This window comes from Thalassophryne amazonica, chromosome 3, assembly GCF_902500255.1.
Source record: "Thalassophryne amazonica chromosome 3, fThaAma1.1, whole genome shotgun sequence".
Classification (NCBI taxonomy): Eukaryota; Metazoa; Chordata; class Actinopteri; order Batrachoidiformes; family Batrachoididae; genus Thalassophryne; species Thalassophryne amazonica.
Window position 1 is genome coordinate 61,302,021 of NC_047105.1, and position 16,924 is coordinate 61,318,944.

General features: G+C 42.8%; 1 protein-coding gene across 1 annotated transcript in view; it reads right to left on the reverse strand.

The window, feature by feature from the left end:
• Window positions 1-16,924, reverse strand: part of rad54l2 (RAD54 like 2) — a 63,443-nt gene that overhangs the window by 14,363 nt on the left and 32,156 nt on the right. The window contains exons 17-19 of the mRNA XM_034166474.1: window positions 11,135-11,310; window positions 5,031-5,227; window positions 1,253-1,431 (exon numbers count right to left, since the gene is read on the reverse strand). Of these exons, the coding sequence (XP_034022365.1) occupies window positions 1,253-1,431; window positions 5,031-5,227; window positions 11,135-11,310 (552 nt within the window). The remainder of the gene's footprint in view (window positions 1-1,252; window positions 1,432-5,030; window positions 5,228-11,134; window positions 11,311-16,924) is intronic.

A 16,924-nucleotide genomic window follows, 5' to 3' on the forward strand; every position in this document is an offset into this window, starting at 1 on the left:
AGATCTTTCTCTTGGGCAAAATTGAGTGTGTTTCTCAAAAGACTGTCTAGCAAACCAACCATATCAGTCCCCTCTTTTCCTTCAGGTATGCCGTAGATCCTCATGTTGGCTCTCCTCGCTCTCCCATCCTGGTCAATCAGTTTTTCCTTGAGATTAGCTTGGCGCTGCATTCGCTTCTTAATTACATCGACGTTACTTGAAGCACGTTCTCAGTTTCATTAATTCTCTCCTCCGCCTCGTCCAGTCCATCATTAGCCCTCCTAAGCTCGTGTTTTATATCCGAGAGTTGCTCCCTGCTATCGTTTCTGAACTCTCGAAGCTCATGGAGGATACTTTTTAAACTAGCTTCTGGAGTATCCTCACCATGTGCGGGGAGGCTCGGTGATCCTGCTCGGCTACTTCGGTTCAATTCAGGGTAGTCTTCCATCACAGCTGTGGTCCCCCTACTTCGAGTAGTAACCCCTTTCTCCATTGTTTTTTAAAAAAAATTATGTATTTTAAGATGACCCAAAGTTTATGGGGTTATTTTTACAACTCCATCAGGGAGCTTGTGAATTAAGCTGTCATCTTCCTGGAGGCGGGACCGGAAACCCCTCCCAGTCCTGATTTAAATGTATTTCATGTTAAGACTGTCCATGCAACACAGAGGTGGGTAAGTGTGCCAGGAAGGGCCAAGAAGGTGCAGGTTTTCACTGCGGCAAATCACCTCAGCAGGTGGGTTTTTACAGTAGTGTTCAGAATAATAATAGTGCTATGTGACTAAAAAGATTAATCCAGGTTTTGAGTATATTTCTTATTGTTACATGGGAAACAAGGTACCAGTAGATTCAGTAGATTCTCACAAATCCAACAAGACCAAGCATTCACGATATGCACACTTTTAAGGCTATGAAATTGGGCTATTAGTAAAAAAAAAAAAAAAAAGTATAAAAGGGGGTGTTCACAATAATAGTAGTGTGGCATTCAGTCAGGGAGTTCGTCAATTTTGTGGAACAAACAGGTGTGAATCAGGTGTCCCCTATTTAAGGATGAAGCCAGCACCTGTTGAACATGCTTTTCTCTTTGAAAGCCTGAGGAAAATGGGATGTTCAAGACATTGAGCGCCTCTCCTCAACTTAAAGTCCTTATCTTGATCCTGGCCCTGATCCTCTGGGAAATCAGCTGCTGATGTGACTGGGAGCAAAGAAAACCTGTACCATCATGGACCTTCATGCCCACCCCTGACAGGTAACAGGTTGACCCTGATGATTACCTGTTGTCGTCACAATTCTCTGCACATAAACTCCAGCCTTCTGCAGGAAGTTGACAGGGATGCTACCGGGAGCGCCAGGCATGCCTATCCCAACCTGGCGAGGCATCATGGGAATTGGAGTTGACTGGATGGGCCTGACACTTGCCACAGGCTTGTCATCTAGTCGTACCATGGGACGCCTGGAAATGAGTGAATTAGAAGACTGAATGACAATGATCTAACACGTCCACTTAACCTGCATGGCTTAAACATGAGAAGACCACGGTAATTATTGCATTAGGTCCTGTGTCCGTATACTCTTTTTCATTTTTTTTTCTGGTGGAAAAGTGCTGAGTGAACGCGCACAAATGCTTTCTTAATAGCGGTTTCAGAGTTTTCAGTTGGAGCAGAGGGGGGCTCCTTTTGACTTGTTTCTGTGACACCAAAAAAGAGCCAACAAGGACTAGCTTTTGAGCAAAAAACCAGCAAAAATAATCCTCTCCTCCCGTTTATCTGAAAAACTGCACCACTGCGTTGCAGTGATGTCACAGCGCCTCTCTGACAAAGTGACAGATTTTCAACTTAAAACATTCAGAGCTGACACACAAACAAAAAGAGGTTCCCTCTGAAAAAAGATGCTGGATACGGCTTCTTTTTTTCCAGTGGTGACTGCAACCATGTGTTCGGTTCTCATTTACAACAATGTACAGAAAACACAAGCTCCCTCTCATCCAAACTCTGCAAAGCACTCAGGTTGAAACTGTTACAATATAAGTATTTGGGCTTTTTTTTTTTTTTTACTGAGGAACGCTTTTACTTCTCATATTGAAAACCTTATAAAGAAGCTGAGACTTAAGCTGGGTTTTTATTTTACAAAAAGGTCTTGTTTTAACTACGATTCTTGAAAAAACTGTTGAAGGTAATGTTCCTCCAGCTTCTTGATTATGGCATTCTGCTATGTACGGATGCATCTGTGCAACATTTGCACTGAGTGGACACTGTGTAACACAGCGCTCTGTGGTTTATCACAGCTTTGACTCATCATTACACCCTTTACGCTGTTTTATGTCTGTTCCAAATGTTCACACCGAACTTGATAAACAAGCTTTGTTGGAGTTTGTTACTGCTTCCTTCCCTAGCCTAATGTGTACACTGTCTGATTATCTCTAGGTCTGTTGAACTGCATATTTGTATATTGTTACAGGATCTTTTGAACAGATTTGTGTGGGTTTCTGAACTGTGACAGCTGTCTGACATGTGACTATTTGTTAGCATCTTTTAACTGAGGAGCTGAGCTAGTCGGGGGTGGTGGTGGATAGGATACCCAATCACACCTGAAATCAGGTGTAATCAGTGGTAAATTGCAGGGTGGCGGAAAGGAGATGGAGAAAAAACAAAATTAAAATAAACTATCAAATATGTGCAGAACAACTAAAAATTTATAACACTGAAGTTAGGAAATCACGCAACCAATACTTTTCAAGCTTAATTAACAGTCATAAAAATAATCCTCAGATTTTATTTTCAACTATTGAAACTCTTCTTAATCCGAATTTTAACAAGTCCTTTTCTAATGTCACAGACTCCATGTGTGAGAACTTTGCAGACCACTTCAGGAAGAAGGTGGACACTATCAGATGTAACATCCTGTCCTCACAGAGTAATATGGTTTTAAATGCATCTGAGTGTCTGCCTTCACCTGAGGAAAGCCTGGACAGTTTTGTCCTGGTCGATGGTGAGACGCTTGATAAGGTTTTCTCCTCAGTGAAGCCCACCACATGTGATTTAGATCCGATCCCGACAAAGTTTTTTTAAATTATTTTATGGACCTATTAGAGATGAGCTTTTAAGCCTCATGAAATGCTCTCTTCAAACGGGGGTCTTTCCTGCTGCATTTAAAGGAGCGATGGTGAGGCCCCTGCTGAAGAAGAGCAATTTAGACTCCGGTGATTTTAACCATTTTTTAGACCGGTGTCCAATTTACCATTTTTAAGTAAAATTTTAGAAAAACTAGTCTTTATTCAGCTTAGTGATTTTATTAATTCCCACAATGTCCTAGAGCAATTTCAGTCAGGATTTAGGGTGAACCACAGCACTGAGACAGCCCTTTTAAAGGTATTAAATGATTTTAGATTAAATTTTGATTCTAAGAAGTTGACAGTGTTGGTTCTACTGGATCTGAGCGCAGCTTTTGATACAGTGGACCACACTGTCCTTTTAGCTCGTTTGAAGAACATTGGCCTCTCTGGTACTGTGCACAAATGGTTTACTTTGTATCTTACAGACAGGACTTTTATGGTAAGTCTCGATACCTGCTCTTCTCATGTTCATGAAGTCACATGTGGTGTGCACCAGGGTTCGATTTTGGGACCAGTCCTTTTTAACCTGTATATGCTCCCGCTTGGTGGTGTCATCAGGAGATATGGAGTTAGCTTTCATAGCTACGCAGATGATACACAGCTGTATGTCTCTGTGTCTCCTCATGACACAAGACCAGTGGACACACTTTTTAACTTTATCTTAGATATCGAATCCTGGATGGCAGAAAACTTTCTCTATCTCAACCAGGACAAAACCGAAGTTTTAGTTATTGGTCCCGAGGCCCTGAGAATGAAACTTTTACCAAAACTTCAGTCAGTTTCTTTTAATTCATCTCCACAAGTGAGAAACTTGGGTGTAATTTTAGACTCTGAGCTGACTTTTATTCCACACATTAAACATATTACTAAAATAGGTTTTTACCATCTTAAGAACATTGCCAGAGTCTGCCCCATTCTCTCTCGAGCCAACACGAAGACGCTGATGCATGCTTTTGTCACTAGTCGTACTGACTATTGTAATGCCCTGCTTTCTGGGATTCCTAAGAAGAATATATCTGGCCTCCAAGTCTTGCAAAATTCTGCAGCTCGTGTTCTGACAAGGACTACAAAGCGGGAGCATATTACACCGGTTTTAAAATCGCTGCATTGGCTCCCCGTGTCTTTTAGGATTGATTTTAAGGTTCTTTTAATGGTTTTTAAATGTCTTAATGGTCTTGGCCCTTCTTATCTTTCAGAATTGCTTTTACCATATGAACCCTCACGCTCTCTGTGCTCCTCTGGCAGCAGACTGTTAGTCATTCCCAAAGTTAGAACACACACTCATGGCGAGGCGTCTTTTCAGTTTTACGGCCCTCGTCTTTGGAATAGTCTGCTGGAGGGGCTCAGGGCTGCAGAGAATGTTCAGGTTTTTAAAAATAGGCTCAAGTCTTATCTTTTTAGTTTAGCTTTTAATTTAATGTTTATTTTTATTAACTTGTTTAAATTGTTATTGCCTTTTATTCTCTTATTCTTTTAATGTGCATGTGTGTGTGGTGAGCGGTGGTGTGTACGACGTGGATTTTTGTGGGTTGATGTTTTTACATGGGTCGATAGTTCAACGGTACTGTTTTTACTTTGTGAAGCACTCTGTGTTGCATTTAATTGTATGAAAAGTGCTCTACAAATAAAGTTTGATTGATTGATTGAAATATAGTGTTGTAAAACAGTGTAGGCAATCGGGAAAGTATTAAACGTTTAAAAGAAATTGTGACATCGGGATGAACTGTGATACAAAAAAAGTGAATAATCCAATTTAACTGGGGTAATCTTTTGTAAAAGTAGGTGAAAGTGGAGAATCTTAGTGGAGAAGTGGAGAATATGAATTTTGGCTATGATAAAAAAAAAAAAAAAAAAAAGGCCAATTTCCTCACGTTTGAAATTGGGATGGAAATCAGGACAGAAAATTCGCAATAGGAGACAGCCCTAATTATGATACTCACCAGCTTCGCTGGCTAAATGCTGGTATGTTTGTGAATATCTGATCGCTGGTCGGGTAATAGTGAGCATACGATGGCCGAGCGTATGGCACAGAGGCTCGTTTTTCATCCTCGTAGCTCTTCTTTGCAGCTCTCTTCTCTGCTTTGGTCAGTTTTGACTCCTTCCGGTCCACCAGCAGAGACTCATGATGGAAAGGTTGCTATTGACACCAAGGGAGAGGGGAAATATAAAATATATAACATCATATTGTGTGTGTGTGTGTATATATATTATATATATATATTATATATATATATATATATATATATATATATATATATATATATATACACACACGAGGTCTGTGAGAAAAGTATCATACCTTTTTATTTTTTTCAAAAACTATATGGATTTGATTCATATGTTTTTACGTCAGCCAAGCTTGAACCTTCGTGCGCATGCGTGAGTTTTTCCACGCCTGTCGGTTGCGTCATTCGCCTGTGGGCAGGCTTTGAGTGAGCACTGGTCCACCCCTCTCGTCATTGTTTCATTGCGAGGAAATGGCAGAATGATTTGGGCTTTTTTTCCATCAGAATTTTTTCAGAAACTGTTAGAGACAAGCAGCTGGAAACCATTCGAAAAATTTATCTGGCTTTCGGTGAAAATTTTACGGGCTTCACAGAGAATAAGGAGTGTTACTACAGCTTTAAGGACGGCCCACAATGGCACACGGCGCGCCGCACTCTGAGCCGCCATCGAGAGGCAGAAAACACCACATCATTTCTAAACGGATGGCTGTGTGGAGCTGGGACCATCGTGAGCAATTTCTCTGGTTATCACAAGAGCTGGACATCAGCCATTTTCCGGCAGATTTCACTTTTAACAAGAGATTCTGTCATGGAAAGCCGCACGGAGGCTTCGCGCGTCAGGACCGATTCGCTGATCGAGCGAGACAAAGGAACACCTCCGTTTCGGAGTGCCAGGGGACAAGTTGGGACATGCCTATCTCGGCTTTCAATGCTTACCAGCCCAGTGAGTATAAGAGAAATTGTGGAGAGCTGGGCATGTCCCAACTTGTCCCCTGGCACTCCGAAACGGAGGTGTTCCTTTGTCTCTTTGTCTTTGTTTGTATTACAATGTTTGGAAAGAGGCGTCACTTGATTTAAATGGCGTTTCGCTTTGAATTTATTAATTCCAACTGGACTCTTATCATTCTAACTTGACTTGGCAGAGAGCCCCGCAGCGTTTGGAGCTCTGAGAACAGAACTTCTTTCTCGCAACAAGACAGGAGTCCAAGTTAGTGACTTTAATCTGCACAAAAGTGACTCACGATTGACATGTTCAGGGATGAAAGTGGTGGGAAAAAAAAAAAATGCTGAAACCCAAAATTACCCCAACACCACCCGCACGAACATTTTTGAATTCTAGAAGCTCTGAAATGCAATCTGGGACTATTCCAGACAATAAACTGCAGTGAGTGCAGCATCCATTTTGGTGAGAAAAACACAACTTTCCTTATTCAAATTCATTCCAATAGTATTTTGCCCTTACGAGGATGCAGCAGTTTTCTAGCTTGGCAGATAGTTCTGGAGGAAATCACACTGTTACGTCTCAAGAAATTAACAAATTGAAACTACGGTTTGACCGAAACAAATGGTCTTTAAACGCAAATAAAACAGGGATGAAGTGGAGGTGTAAGAGTCATTAGGTGTTCACAGGAAACAGTTATTTATTTCTATATGTATTTATTTATTTTCACTGTTAGTTGGTTTAATCTTTTCTGTCGTGTTTTGTTTCATCAGGTTCTTTTTGTCTCTTTCTCTAAAATTGTATTGTAGAACTATTAGTTATGAGTTATTATTACTACCCGAGCACTCTCACTGGCACGTGAGAGTGCTCGGGTAGTACAATCACACCTTGCTAAGCTATGAGTAATACTACTGGAGAATACCCCCAGGGCGACCCGAGAGGGGGGGAGAATGAGGAGCCCAAGGATGATACCGTTGACAAAACTGGATTTAGCCCACGGCCAACAGCTTGCTGTTGTGGAAGAGAGTTCAAGACAATAAAAGGGATGAAGATCCATCGGACTAAGATGGGGTGTCTGAAAGCAGCACAGCAGCGCAGATTGTCTAGTCAGAATAATTGTAAGGCGTTTGAGGGGAGCATGGGCCAGGAGCAACACCACAGTGCCCAAGTACCCCCAGCTCAGCGGCAGTCAACACCCGGCGAGGTTGAATCCAAGGAGCGGATCAATTGGCCAAAAATGAGTGATAGTTCCTGCTGGAAGGATCTTGATGATGAGCTGACAACAGTTCTTGAGTGTAGTCTGAGAGGAACTGTTGAAAGGAAGTTGGTTGCATTCCAGTCAATTGTTTACAACTTTTGTTATGACAGGTTTGGTGAAGAAGAGAAGAAAAAGGAGAATAGACCTAAACAAGCCAATCACAGACAAGTTGAGAAAGGGCACCTCAGAATTCAGTTGAGAGCCCTGAAGAGGCAGTAGAAGGATGCTGCTCAGCATTAGAAGGAAGGCTTCCTGGTACTCATGGAAGATATCAGGAAGCGTTTCAGGCTATTAGTAGGGCTGAGTATGCAATAAAGAAGAGAAAGGAGAAGAGGAGAAAGAGGGAGCGGTTTATTAACTCAATAACTTAATTTACTCAGACCCCAACAGGGATGCGCCATTGCTGGACATGGATGGGCTACCCAGACCAACAGAACCAGGGGTAGCTTTTGACATGGAAGGCTTGAGATGGTCTGAGGTGCAGGAGAGTGTGAGAAGAGCAAGAGCAAAGAGTGCTCCAGGGGTGAATGGACTCTCATACAGATTGTACAAGAAGTGCCCTAAAGTACTGAAGTTCCTGTGTAAGCTATTACGGCTGATGTGGGACCGGCAGGCAGTCCACATTGATTGGTGCCTAGCAGATGGAATTTATATTCCAAAAGAGGCTGCGTCAATGGGTCTGTCACAGTTCTGCCCCATTTCACTCCTAAATGTGGAAGGGAAGATTTTGTTCAGTGCTCTGACCAGAAGGATGAGGAAGTTTGCAGTGGAGAATGGTTACATCAATACATCAGTGCAGAAGGCTGGTGTGCCAGGATCTCCAGGCTGCCTGGAACATGCTTACATGATCTGGAATATTATCCAGCGTGCAAGGCAGGAGAAGAGCTTCCAGTTTGGCTTGCTGCCAAGGATTCTCTGGCCGCTCCAGATGTATGCTGTCACAATGACCAAGGTGGAAGCTATGGAGAGATCAGTGAGTAGCCACATCAAGAGGTGGCTTGGAGCACCAAGATCATTGACCAATGTGGCTTTGTATAAGCTCATCAGCAAATCTCCAGCTACCCACAACCTCTCTGGTTGAAGAATTTAAGACAGCAAAGGCCCGGGTGTACCTCATGCTGAGGGACTCCAAGGATCCCTTCATCAGGGATGCTCAACCAGACATGGAGTGTGGTAGGAAATGGGCTGTGGCAGAGACAGTGGACCAGGCAGAGAATAACCTCAGACTGAAGGAGATTGTTGGTGCTGTACAAAGGGACAAGGTGGGTATTTGTTGGAGAGAGGACAACTGGTGGTCAAAGCAGAATGGGAGGGATAGAAGAGGCATGGTGATAGAAGAGATAAGGAGGATGGAGGAGGAGAGTCGGGCGGTGAGGGCAGTTGGCCAGGCGCGGCAGGGGTCCTGGACCACATGGGAGGATGCTTCGGACCATAGAATCAGTTGGTCCAACCTGTGGTCCATGGAGCTACTCCGCATCAGCTTTCTGCTGCGCTCAGTGTACGACCTTCTGCCAACCCCTGTCAACCTGCAGAAGTGGAAGTTGGTTGAGTCCAATGCATGCGTCAGATGTGGAAAGAGGGGTACATTGGAACATGTCCTTGCTGGTTGTGGCTCATCATTACAGATGTACACATGGCGACACAATCAAGTCCTCAAGGTTCTTGTGGACGCCCTGAATACACAGTGTGAAGCAACCAGCTTTCAAAAGCCCTGCCAGGAGATTCCATTTGTGAAGGCTGGTGCTACGGTCAGGAAAAGGCTTAAACAGGACACTGCGCACTGAGACAGTGGAGCATCCAGGCGGACATTGGGAAGGCTTTAGTCTTTCCACACCACATAGCAGTCACCACTCTGTGGCCGGATATAGTACTGTGGTCGGATGATGCAAAGGCTGTCATGTTGGTTGAACTAACAGTACCATGGGAGACCAACATGGAATGGGCCTATGAGAGAAAACTGGCCAGGTACAGTGAGCTTAAGGGACAGTGTGAAGATCGAGGTTGGAAGTGTTCTGTCTACCCAGTAGAATTTGGGTGCCGAGGCTTTGTGGGGCGCTCTACCATCAGGTTTTTGACCGACACTGGTTTGCCCCCCAGGCTGAGGAGGGCCACTGTGACCAAGCTCCAGGAGGCAGCTGAGTCTTCGTCTGCATGGATCTGGAATAAGGGCTGGGAGCCCCAGTACCTAGTTCTTGAGCTGAGTTGTTGCCGTCACTCACCAGGTGGCACCCTTTGGGTACTGCTGGGGCCGCCCATACATGTCGTCTCCTACTGGAATAGGCCCCCGAAAGGAGGTATGGGTTCCAGCTGAGGATGGTGGGTGATAAGCAGGGAATTTAATTCCCTGTATGAGCTGTACTTACTATTACTGTTGTTGTTACTATTATTATTAATATATGAATAAAAATAAATTTTCATTGTTAGTTGGTTTAATCTTTTCTGTCGTGTTTTGTTTCATCAGGTTCTTATTGTCTCTTTCTCTAAAACTGTATTGTAGAATTATTAGTTATGAGTTATATTACTATTACAGTTGTTGTTACTATTATTATTAATATATGAATAAAAAAAAATACAATTTGACTCTTTTACAACAACAAACGCTGAGCCATTAATTATTATACAGAAAACACATGCACAATTTGTGCTGAGACACGAACAGCTTAATGCTAACTTTAACACTGAAAATGCTATAGACATGCTAACGCGTTAGCATCGGTCCCATTTTTAAGTTATAAAATACATTAAAAAAGTAAATATTACTCACAGACATATACTCTTAAAGCCGTGTTCACACCGGGCACGACGCGAGCAACAGCAGCGACAGGTTGCCATGTAATCCATATGGAAGGAGGCGTTGTGGTGCCAAGCCACGCAACACGACGCGATGGACGCAAATGGAGCTACGCGAGTGAAGCGATTTTGAGCGATTGGCGCGTTTGTGGCGCGATATCGCGTCACCCTCCTCCCCAAGTTGAAAAATCGGAACTTTTTGTCTTGTCACGCCGCAATGACCAATCAGGGACTGGATATGTAGTGACGTGGAGATGTCTGGAGTTTGACTTAGTTGGATGTGAACATGTCCTGCCTCTGGTAGCCAGCCTGTGAGCAGGACTTATGTCCCTTTTGTCCTTTATTTCACAATTATGACAGAGTTTGGGTGAAGAGCGAGCAGCAGCGCCACAGCAGCGGCAACAGAGTTTTTACTTTCATGTGCGTGCGCGAGCGAATCGTCCGTGAAGATTATTTTATTTATTAAGTACACAGATGTATAATAAAACAAATGGTGACTGGTTTATAAACAATTATGACAGAGTTTGGGGGAACAGAGAGCTGCATCACCGTCATGTTAACCTGACTGACAACCGGAGCCGGCAAGTGGAATGGAAGCTCCTCCTATTTGATGACGCACTGGGGCGAATTTTCACAGCGAAAGCAGAGCGACACACTGGGCGATGGTAACGTCTTGTCGCGCCCGGTGTGAACGCGGCATTAAGGTTTTATCAGGGAAAAATTAAGATAATGCGAAATGAAACAATAAATCAACAAAGTAGCAGAACAAAGCACTGCTTTGATCTGCGAATCACTGCTTCGATTGGTTCAAGGTTCAAAGCAAAGCCACGCTGCAGAAACGGTTGATTACAGACCCATTGCAGGGTCTGTAATCAATGTAGAGAAATTATCATTTTCCTGACAAACACCCCCAAAGACAACGGCCACTCTGAAGGAACGATAAGGGAATCATTAAACAAAAAGACTATTGATGTTGGTGGATCAAATCATTTAACGATACCCGAAAGGAACTGGTTCTCGATACCCATCCCTAGTTATGTTACTGTGTACCTTGGTGATGAGATGAGGGTAGAGCTGACAAGCTTCGTACAGGACTGATTCCAATTCTTCCCGAGCTGACGCTGAGAGTCTTACAGGCTCAAGCTCCTCCTCCACAAAGTGCAGCAGTGACTCCACCTCTTTACGAGTGAAGTTCAGTACCGGGTTCAGGTCATCAACCACACGATCTTAAAGGAAATCAACAAATGTTCTTAACCACTGCTTCCATGTAGACATTAGTCACAGGCATCAGATGTATGTGTCAGTGTTTTTTAGTGCATGGGTCTTCCTAGCTGCCACAACAGGTCACATCAGGTCTATGAAAACCTGTAAGTGCCACCTCAGATTCTGCCTGCGCACCACCCAGGCAGACCTTACTGACACAGCATGTCTTTGTTTTAATTTCAAATTTTATTTCAATACTTGAAATGATTTACTATGAGATACACACAAAAATAGAAGGAAGCACAGTACTGGAGCATGTCCACCCAACAGACACTTTGCAACTCCCTTGTCCCACTTCTCTAAACCATAGCACATCTTCAGTGCAGCAGCTATAGCAAACCATGGTGGCTCAAACCATTAGTATGCTTGCACCCAAAACAGAAGGTCCCTAAGTAGAGCTACAATGCCTAATTGATGATTATTCACCAACTATTTTGGTAATTGATTAATCATTTGTCTTTTTTTTTTAAATGCACAAATTCAAAATCCTAATTTGATTTCAGTTCTTTAATGTGAATATTTTCTGATTTCTTTACTCCTTACCAACAGTAAACAAAATATCTTTGGGGTTGTGAACAAAACAAGACATTTGAGCACATCATCTTGGGCTTTTCAGAACACTCAACATTTTTCACCATTTTTATTCACCAAACAATTAATGGGTTAATAAAAAAAAATCAACACATTAGTTGAAAATAACTGGTGGTTGGCTCTCACTGCGGTATTGTATCACTTCCTGTTCCGGAGCACAGCGGTGTTTTGCTGTATCTGTTAGCTGTTTAATCTGCGAAGTTAGATTGATCTAGTTAACTAGATAATGATTTGTTTCACAGTGTAATCTTCACGTGCCTTAACTAAAGCACTCCCTCTGCTGAATCACCTCTAAATTATTTACACATTATTCACTCTGTGTGTTTTTAGGAATCTGCTAGCTTAGCGCAGCTACTAGCTCTTAGCCGGTTTAGCATGGCGGCTTCTCCTGTCTCTCCCGCACTTTTCTGCTCTGGGTGTGAAATGTTTAGTTATTCCTCGGCCTCCTTTAGCAGTAATGGTACTTGTAATAAGTGTAGCTTATTCGTAGCTTTGGAGGCCAGGCTGGGCGAATTGGAGACTCGGCTCCGCACCTTGGAAAATCCTACAGCTAGCCAGGCCCCTGTAGTCGGTGCGGACCAAGGTAGCTTAGCCGCCGTTAGTTCCCCTCCAGCAGATCCCGAGCAGCCAGGAAAGCAGGCCGACTGGGTGACTGTGAGGAGGAAGCGTAGTTCTAAACAGAAGCCCCGTGTACACCGCCAACCCGTTCACATCTCTAACTGTTTTTCCCCACTCGGCCACACACCCGCCGAGGAACAAACTCTGGTTATTGGAGACTCTGTTTTGAGAAATGTGAAGTTAGCGACACCAGCAACCATAGTCAAATGTCTTCTGGGGGCCAGAGCAGGCGACATTGAAGGAAATTTGAAACTGCTGGCTAAGGCTAAGCGTAAATTTGGTAAGATTGTAATTCACGTCGGCAGTAATGACACCTGGTTACACCAATCGGAGGTCACTAAAATTAATATTGAATCGGTGTGTAACTTTACAAAAACAATGTCGGACTCTGTAGTTTTCTCTGGGCCCCTCCCCAATCGGACCGGGAGTGACATGTTTAGCCACATGTTCTCCTTGAATTGCTGGCTGTCTGAGTGGTGTCCAAAAAATGAGGTGGGCTTCATAGATAATTGGCAAAGCTTCTGGGGAAAACCTGGTCTTGTTAGGAGAGACGGCATCCATCCCACTTTGGATGGAGCAGCTCTCATTTCTAGAAATCTGGCCAATTTTCTTAAATCCTCCAAACCGTGACTATCCAGGGTTGGGACCAGGAAGCAGAGTTGTAGTCTTACACACCTCTCTGCAGCTTCTCTCCCCCTGCCATCCCCTCATTACCCCATCCCTGTAGAGACGGTGCCTGCTCCCAGACCACCAATAACCAGCAAACACACTAACTGCCAGAACGCTCGTAGCACGGGCCGAGGTGGAGGATTAGCAGCAATCTTCCACTCCAGCTTATTAATTAATCAAAAACCCAGACAGAGCTTTAATTCATTTGAAAGCTTGACTCTTAGTCTTGTCCATCCAAATTGGAAGTCCCAAAAACCAGTTTTATTTGTTGTTATCTATCGTCCACCTGGTCGTTACTGTGAGTTTCTCTGTGAATTTTCAGACCTTTTGTCTGACTTAGTGCTTAGCTCAGATAATTATAGTGGGCGATTTTAACATCCACACAGATGCTGAGAATGACAGCCTCAACACTGCATTTAATCTATTATTAGACTCGATTGGCTTTGCTCAAAATGTAAATGACTCCACCCACCACTTTAATCATACCTTAGATCTTGTTCTGACATATGGTATGGAAATTGAAGATTTAACAGTATTCCCTGAAAACCCCCTTCTGTCTGATCATTTCTTAATAACATTTACATTTATTCTGATGGACTACCCAGCAGTGCGGAATACGTTTCATTACAGTAGAAGTCTTTCAGAAAGCGCTGTAACTAGGTTTAAGGATATGATTCCTTCTTTATGTTCTCCAATGCCATATACCAACACAGGGCAGAGTAGCTACCTAAACTTATATTATCTCGTCAATAGTTTTAGATCCTCAATGAGGACAACTTTGGATGCTGTAGCTCCTCTGAAAAAGAGAGCCTTAAATCAGAAATGTCTGACTCCGTGGTATAACTCACAAACTCGCAGCTTAAAGCAGATAACCCGTAAGTTGGAGAGGAAATGGCGTCTCACTAATTTAGAAGATCTTAACTTAGCCTGGAAAAAGAGTCTGTTGCTCTATAAAAAAAAGCCCTCCATAAAGCTAGGACATCTCACTACTCATCACTAATTGAAGAAAATAAGAACAACCCCAGGTTTCTTTTCAGCACTGTAGCCAGGCTGACAAAGAGTCAGAGCTCTATTGAGCCGAGTATTCCTTTAACTTTAACTAGTAATGACTTCATGACTTTCTTTGCTAATAAAATTTTAACTATTAGAGAAAAAATTACTCATAACCATCCCAAAGACATATCGTTCTCTTTGGCTGCTTTCAGTGATGCCGGTATTTGGTTAGACTCTTTCTCTCCGATTGTTCTGTCTGAGTTATTTTCATTAGTTACTTCCTCCAAACCATCAACATGTCTATTAGACCCCATTCCTACCAGGCTGCTCAAGGAAGCCCTACCATTAATTAATGCTTCGATCTTAAATATGATCAATCTATCTTTATTAGTTGGCTATGTACCACAGGCTTTTAAGGTGGCAGTAATTAAACCATTACTTAAAAAGCCATCACTTGACCCAGCTATCTTAGCTAATTATAGGCCAATCTCCAACCTTCCTTTTCTCTCAAAAATTCTTGAAAGGGTAGTTGTAAAACAGCTAACTGATCATCTGCAGAGGAATGGTCTATTTGAAGAGTTTCAGTCAGGGTTTAGAATTCATCATAGTACAGAAACAGCATTAGTGAAGGTTACAAATGATCTTCTTATGGCCTCAGACAGTGGACTCATCTCTGTGCTTGTTCTGTTAGACCTCAGTGCTGCTTTTGATACTGTTGACCATAAAATTTTATTACAGAGATTAGAGCATGCCATAGGTATTAAAAGCACTGCGCTGCGGTGGTTTGAATCATATTTATCTAATAGATTACAATTTGTTCATGTAAATGGGGAATCTTCTTCACAGACTAAGGTTAATTATGGAGTTCCACAAGGTTCTGTGCTAGGACCAATTTTATTCACTTTATACATGCTTCCCTTAGGCAGTATTATTAGACAGCATTGCTTAAATTTTCATTGTTACGCAGATGATACCCAGCTTTATCTATCCATGAAGCCAGAGGACACACACCAATTAGCTAAACTGCAGGATTGTCTTACAGACATAAAGACATGGATGACCTCTAATTTCCTGCTATTAAACTCAGATAAAACTGAAGTTATTGTACTTGGCCCCACAAATCTTAGAAACATGGTGTCTAACCAGATCCTTACTCTGGATGGCATTACCCGGACCTCTAGTAATACTGTGAGAAATCTTGGAGTCATTTTTGATCAGGATATGTCATTCAATGCGCATATTAAACAAATATGTAGGACTGCTTTTTTGCATTTGCGCAATATCTCTAAAATTAGAAAGGTCTTGTCTCGGAGTGATGCTGAAAAACTAATTCATGCATTTATTTCCTCTAGGCTGGACTACTGTAATTCATTATTATTAGGTTGTCCTAAAAGTTCCCTGAAAAGCCTTCAGTTAATTCAAAATGCTGCAGCTAGAGTACTGACAGGGACTAGAAGGAGAGAGCATATCTCACCCATATTGGCCTCTCTTCATTGGCTTCCTGTTAATTCTAGAATAGAATTTAAAATTCTTCTTCTTACTTATAAGGTTTTGAATAATCAGGTCCCATCTTATCTTAGGGACCTCATAGTACCATATCACCCCAATAGAGCGCTTCGCTCTCAGACTGCAGGCTTACTTGTAGTTCCTAGGGTTTGTAAGAGTAGAATGGGAGGCAGAGCCTTCAGCTTTCAGGCTCCTCTCCTCTGGAACCAGCTCCCAATTCGGATCAGGGAGACAGACACCCTCTCTACTTTTAAGATTAGGCTTAAAACTTTCCTTTTTGCTAAAGCTTATAGTTAGGGCTGGATCAAGTGACCCTGAACCATCCCTTAGTTATGCTGCTATAGACTTAGACTGCTGGGGGGTTCCCATGATGCACTGAGTGTTTCTTTCTCTTTTTGCTCTGTATGCACCACTCTGCATTTAATCATTAGTGATTGATCTCTGCTCCCCTCCACAGCATGTCTTTTTCCTGGTTCTCTCCCTCAGCCCCAACCAGTCCCAGCAGAAGACTGCCCCTCCCTGAGCCTGGTTCTGCTGGAGGTTTCTTCCTGTTAAAAGGGAGTTTTTCCTTCCCACTGTCGCCGAGTGCTTGCTCACAGGGGGTCGTTTTGAACGTTGGGGTTTTTCCGTAATTATTGTATGGCTTTGCCTTGCAATATAAAGCGCCTTGGGGCAACTGTTTGTTGTGATTTGGCGCTATATAAATAAAATTGATTTGATTTGATCACTACATCAACAACACATTGTTGAAAATCAGCTTCCAGAGTCTCTCTGTTGCCTAAATGTAATGTAAAATGTACACAGAAAAGTCCTCTGCATTAAGCTTCCAGTGGCCAAGTGGTTAATGCACTTGGTGTCAGTGCGTAAGGTTCCCGGTTCCACCCCTACCACATTTCTCCATGTAATGTGGAGTTGCGTCAGGAAGGGCATCCGGCGTAAAATTTGTGCCAATTCAACATGCAGATTCACCTTGGATTTGCTGTGGTGACCCCGAGTACAAAACAAGGAAGCGGTCGACGGGACTTACAGTTAAGGTACTGCAGTGTAAAGTGTTAATGTTTCACTGTTAATTTCAACAGAATTTACCCCACACTAGTACCACGACTTAATAGTGTTCGCGTGAAATCACAGTGTGGTAATTCTACTCTGTGTGCTAATAACAGGCCTTAACAAATGTAAATGAGTGAGCGACTTCATCCC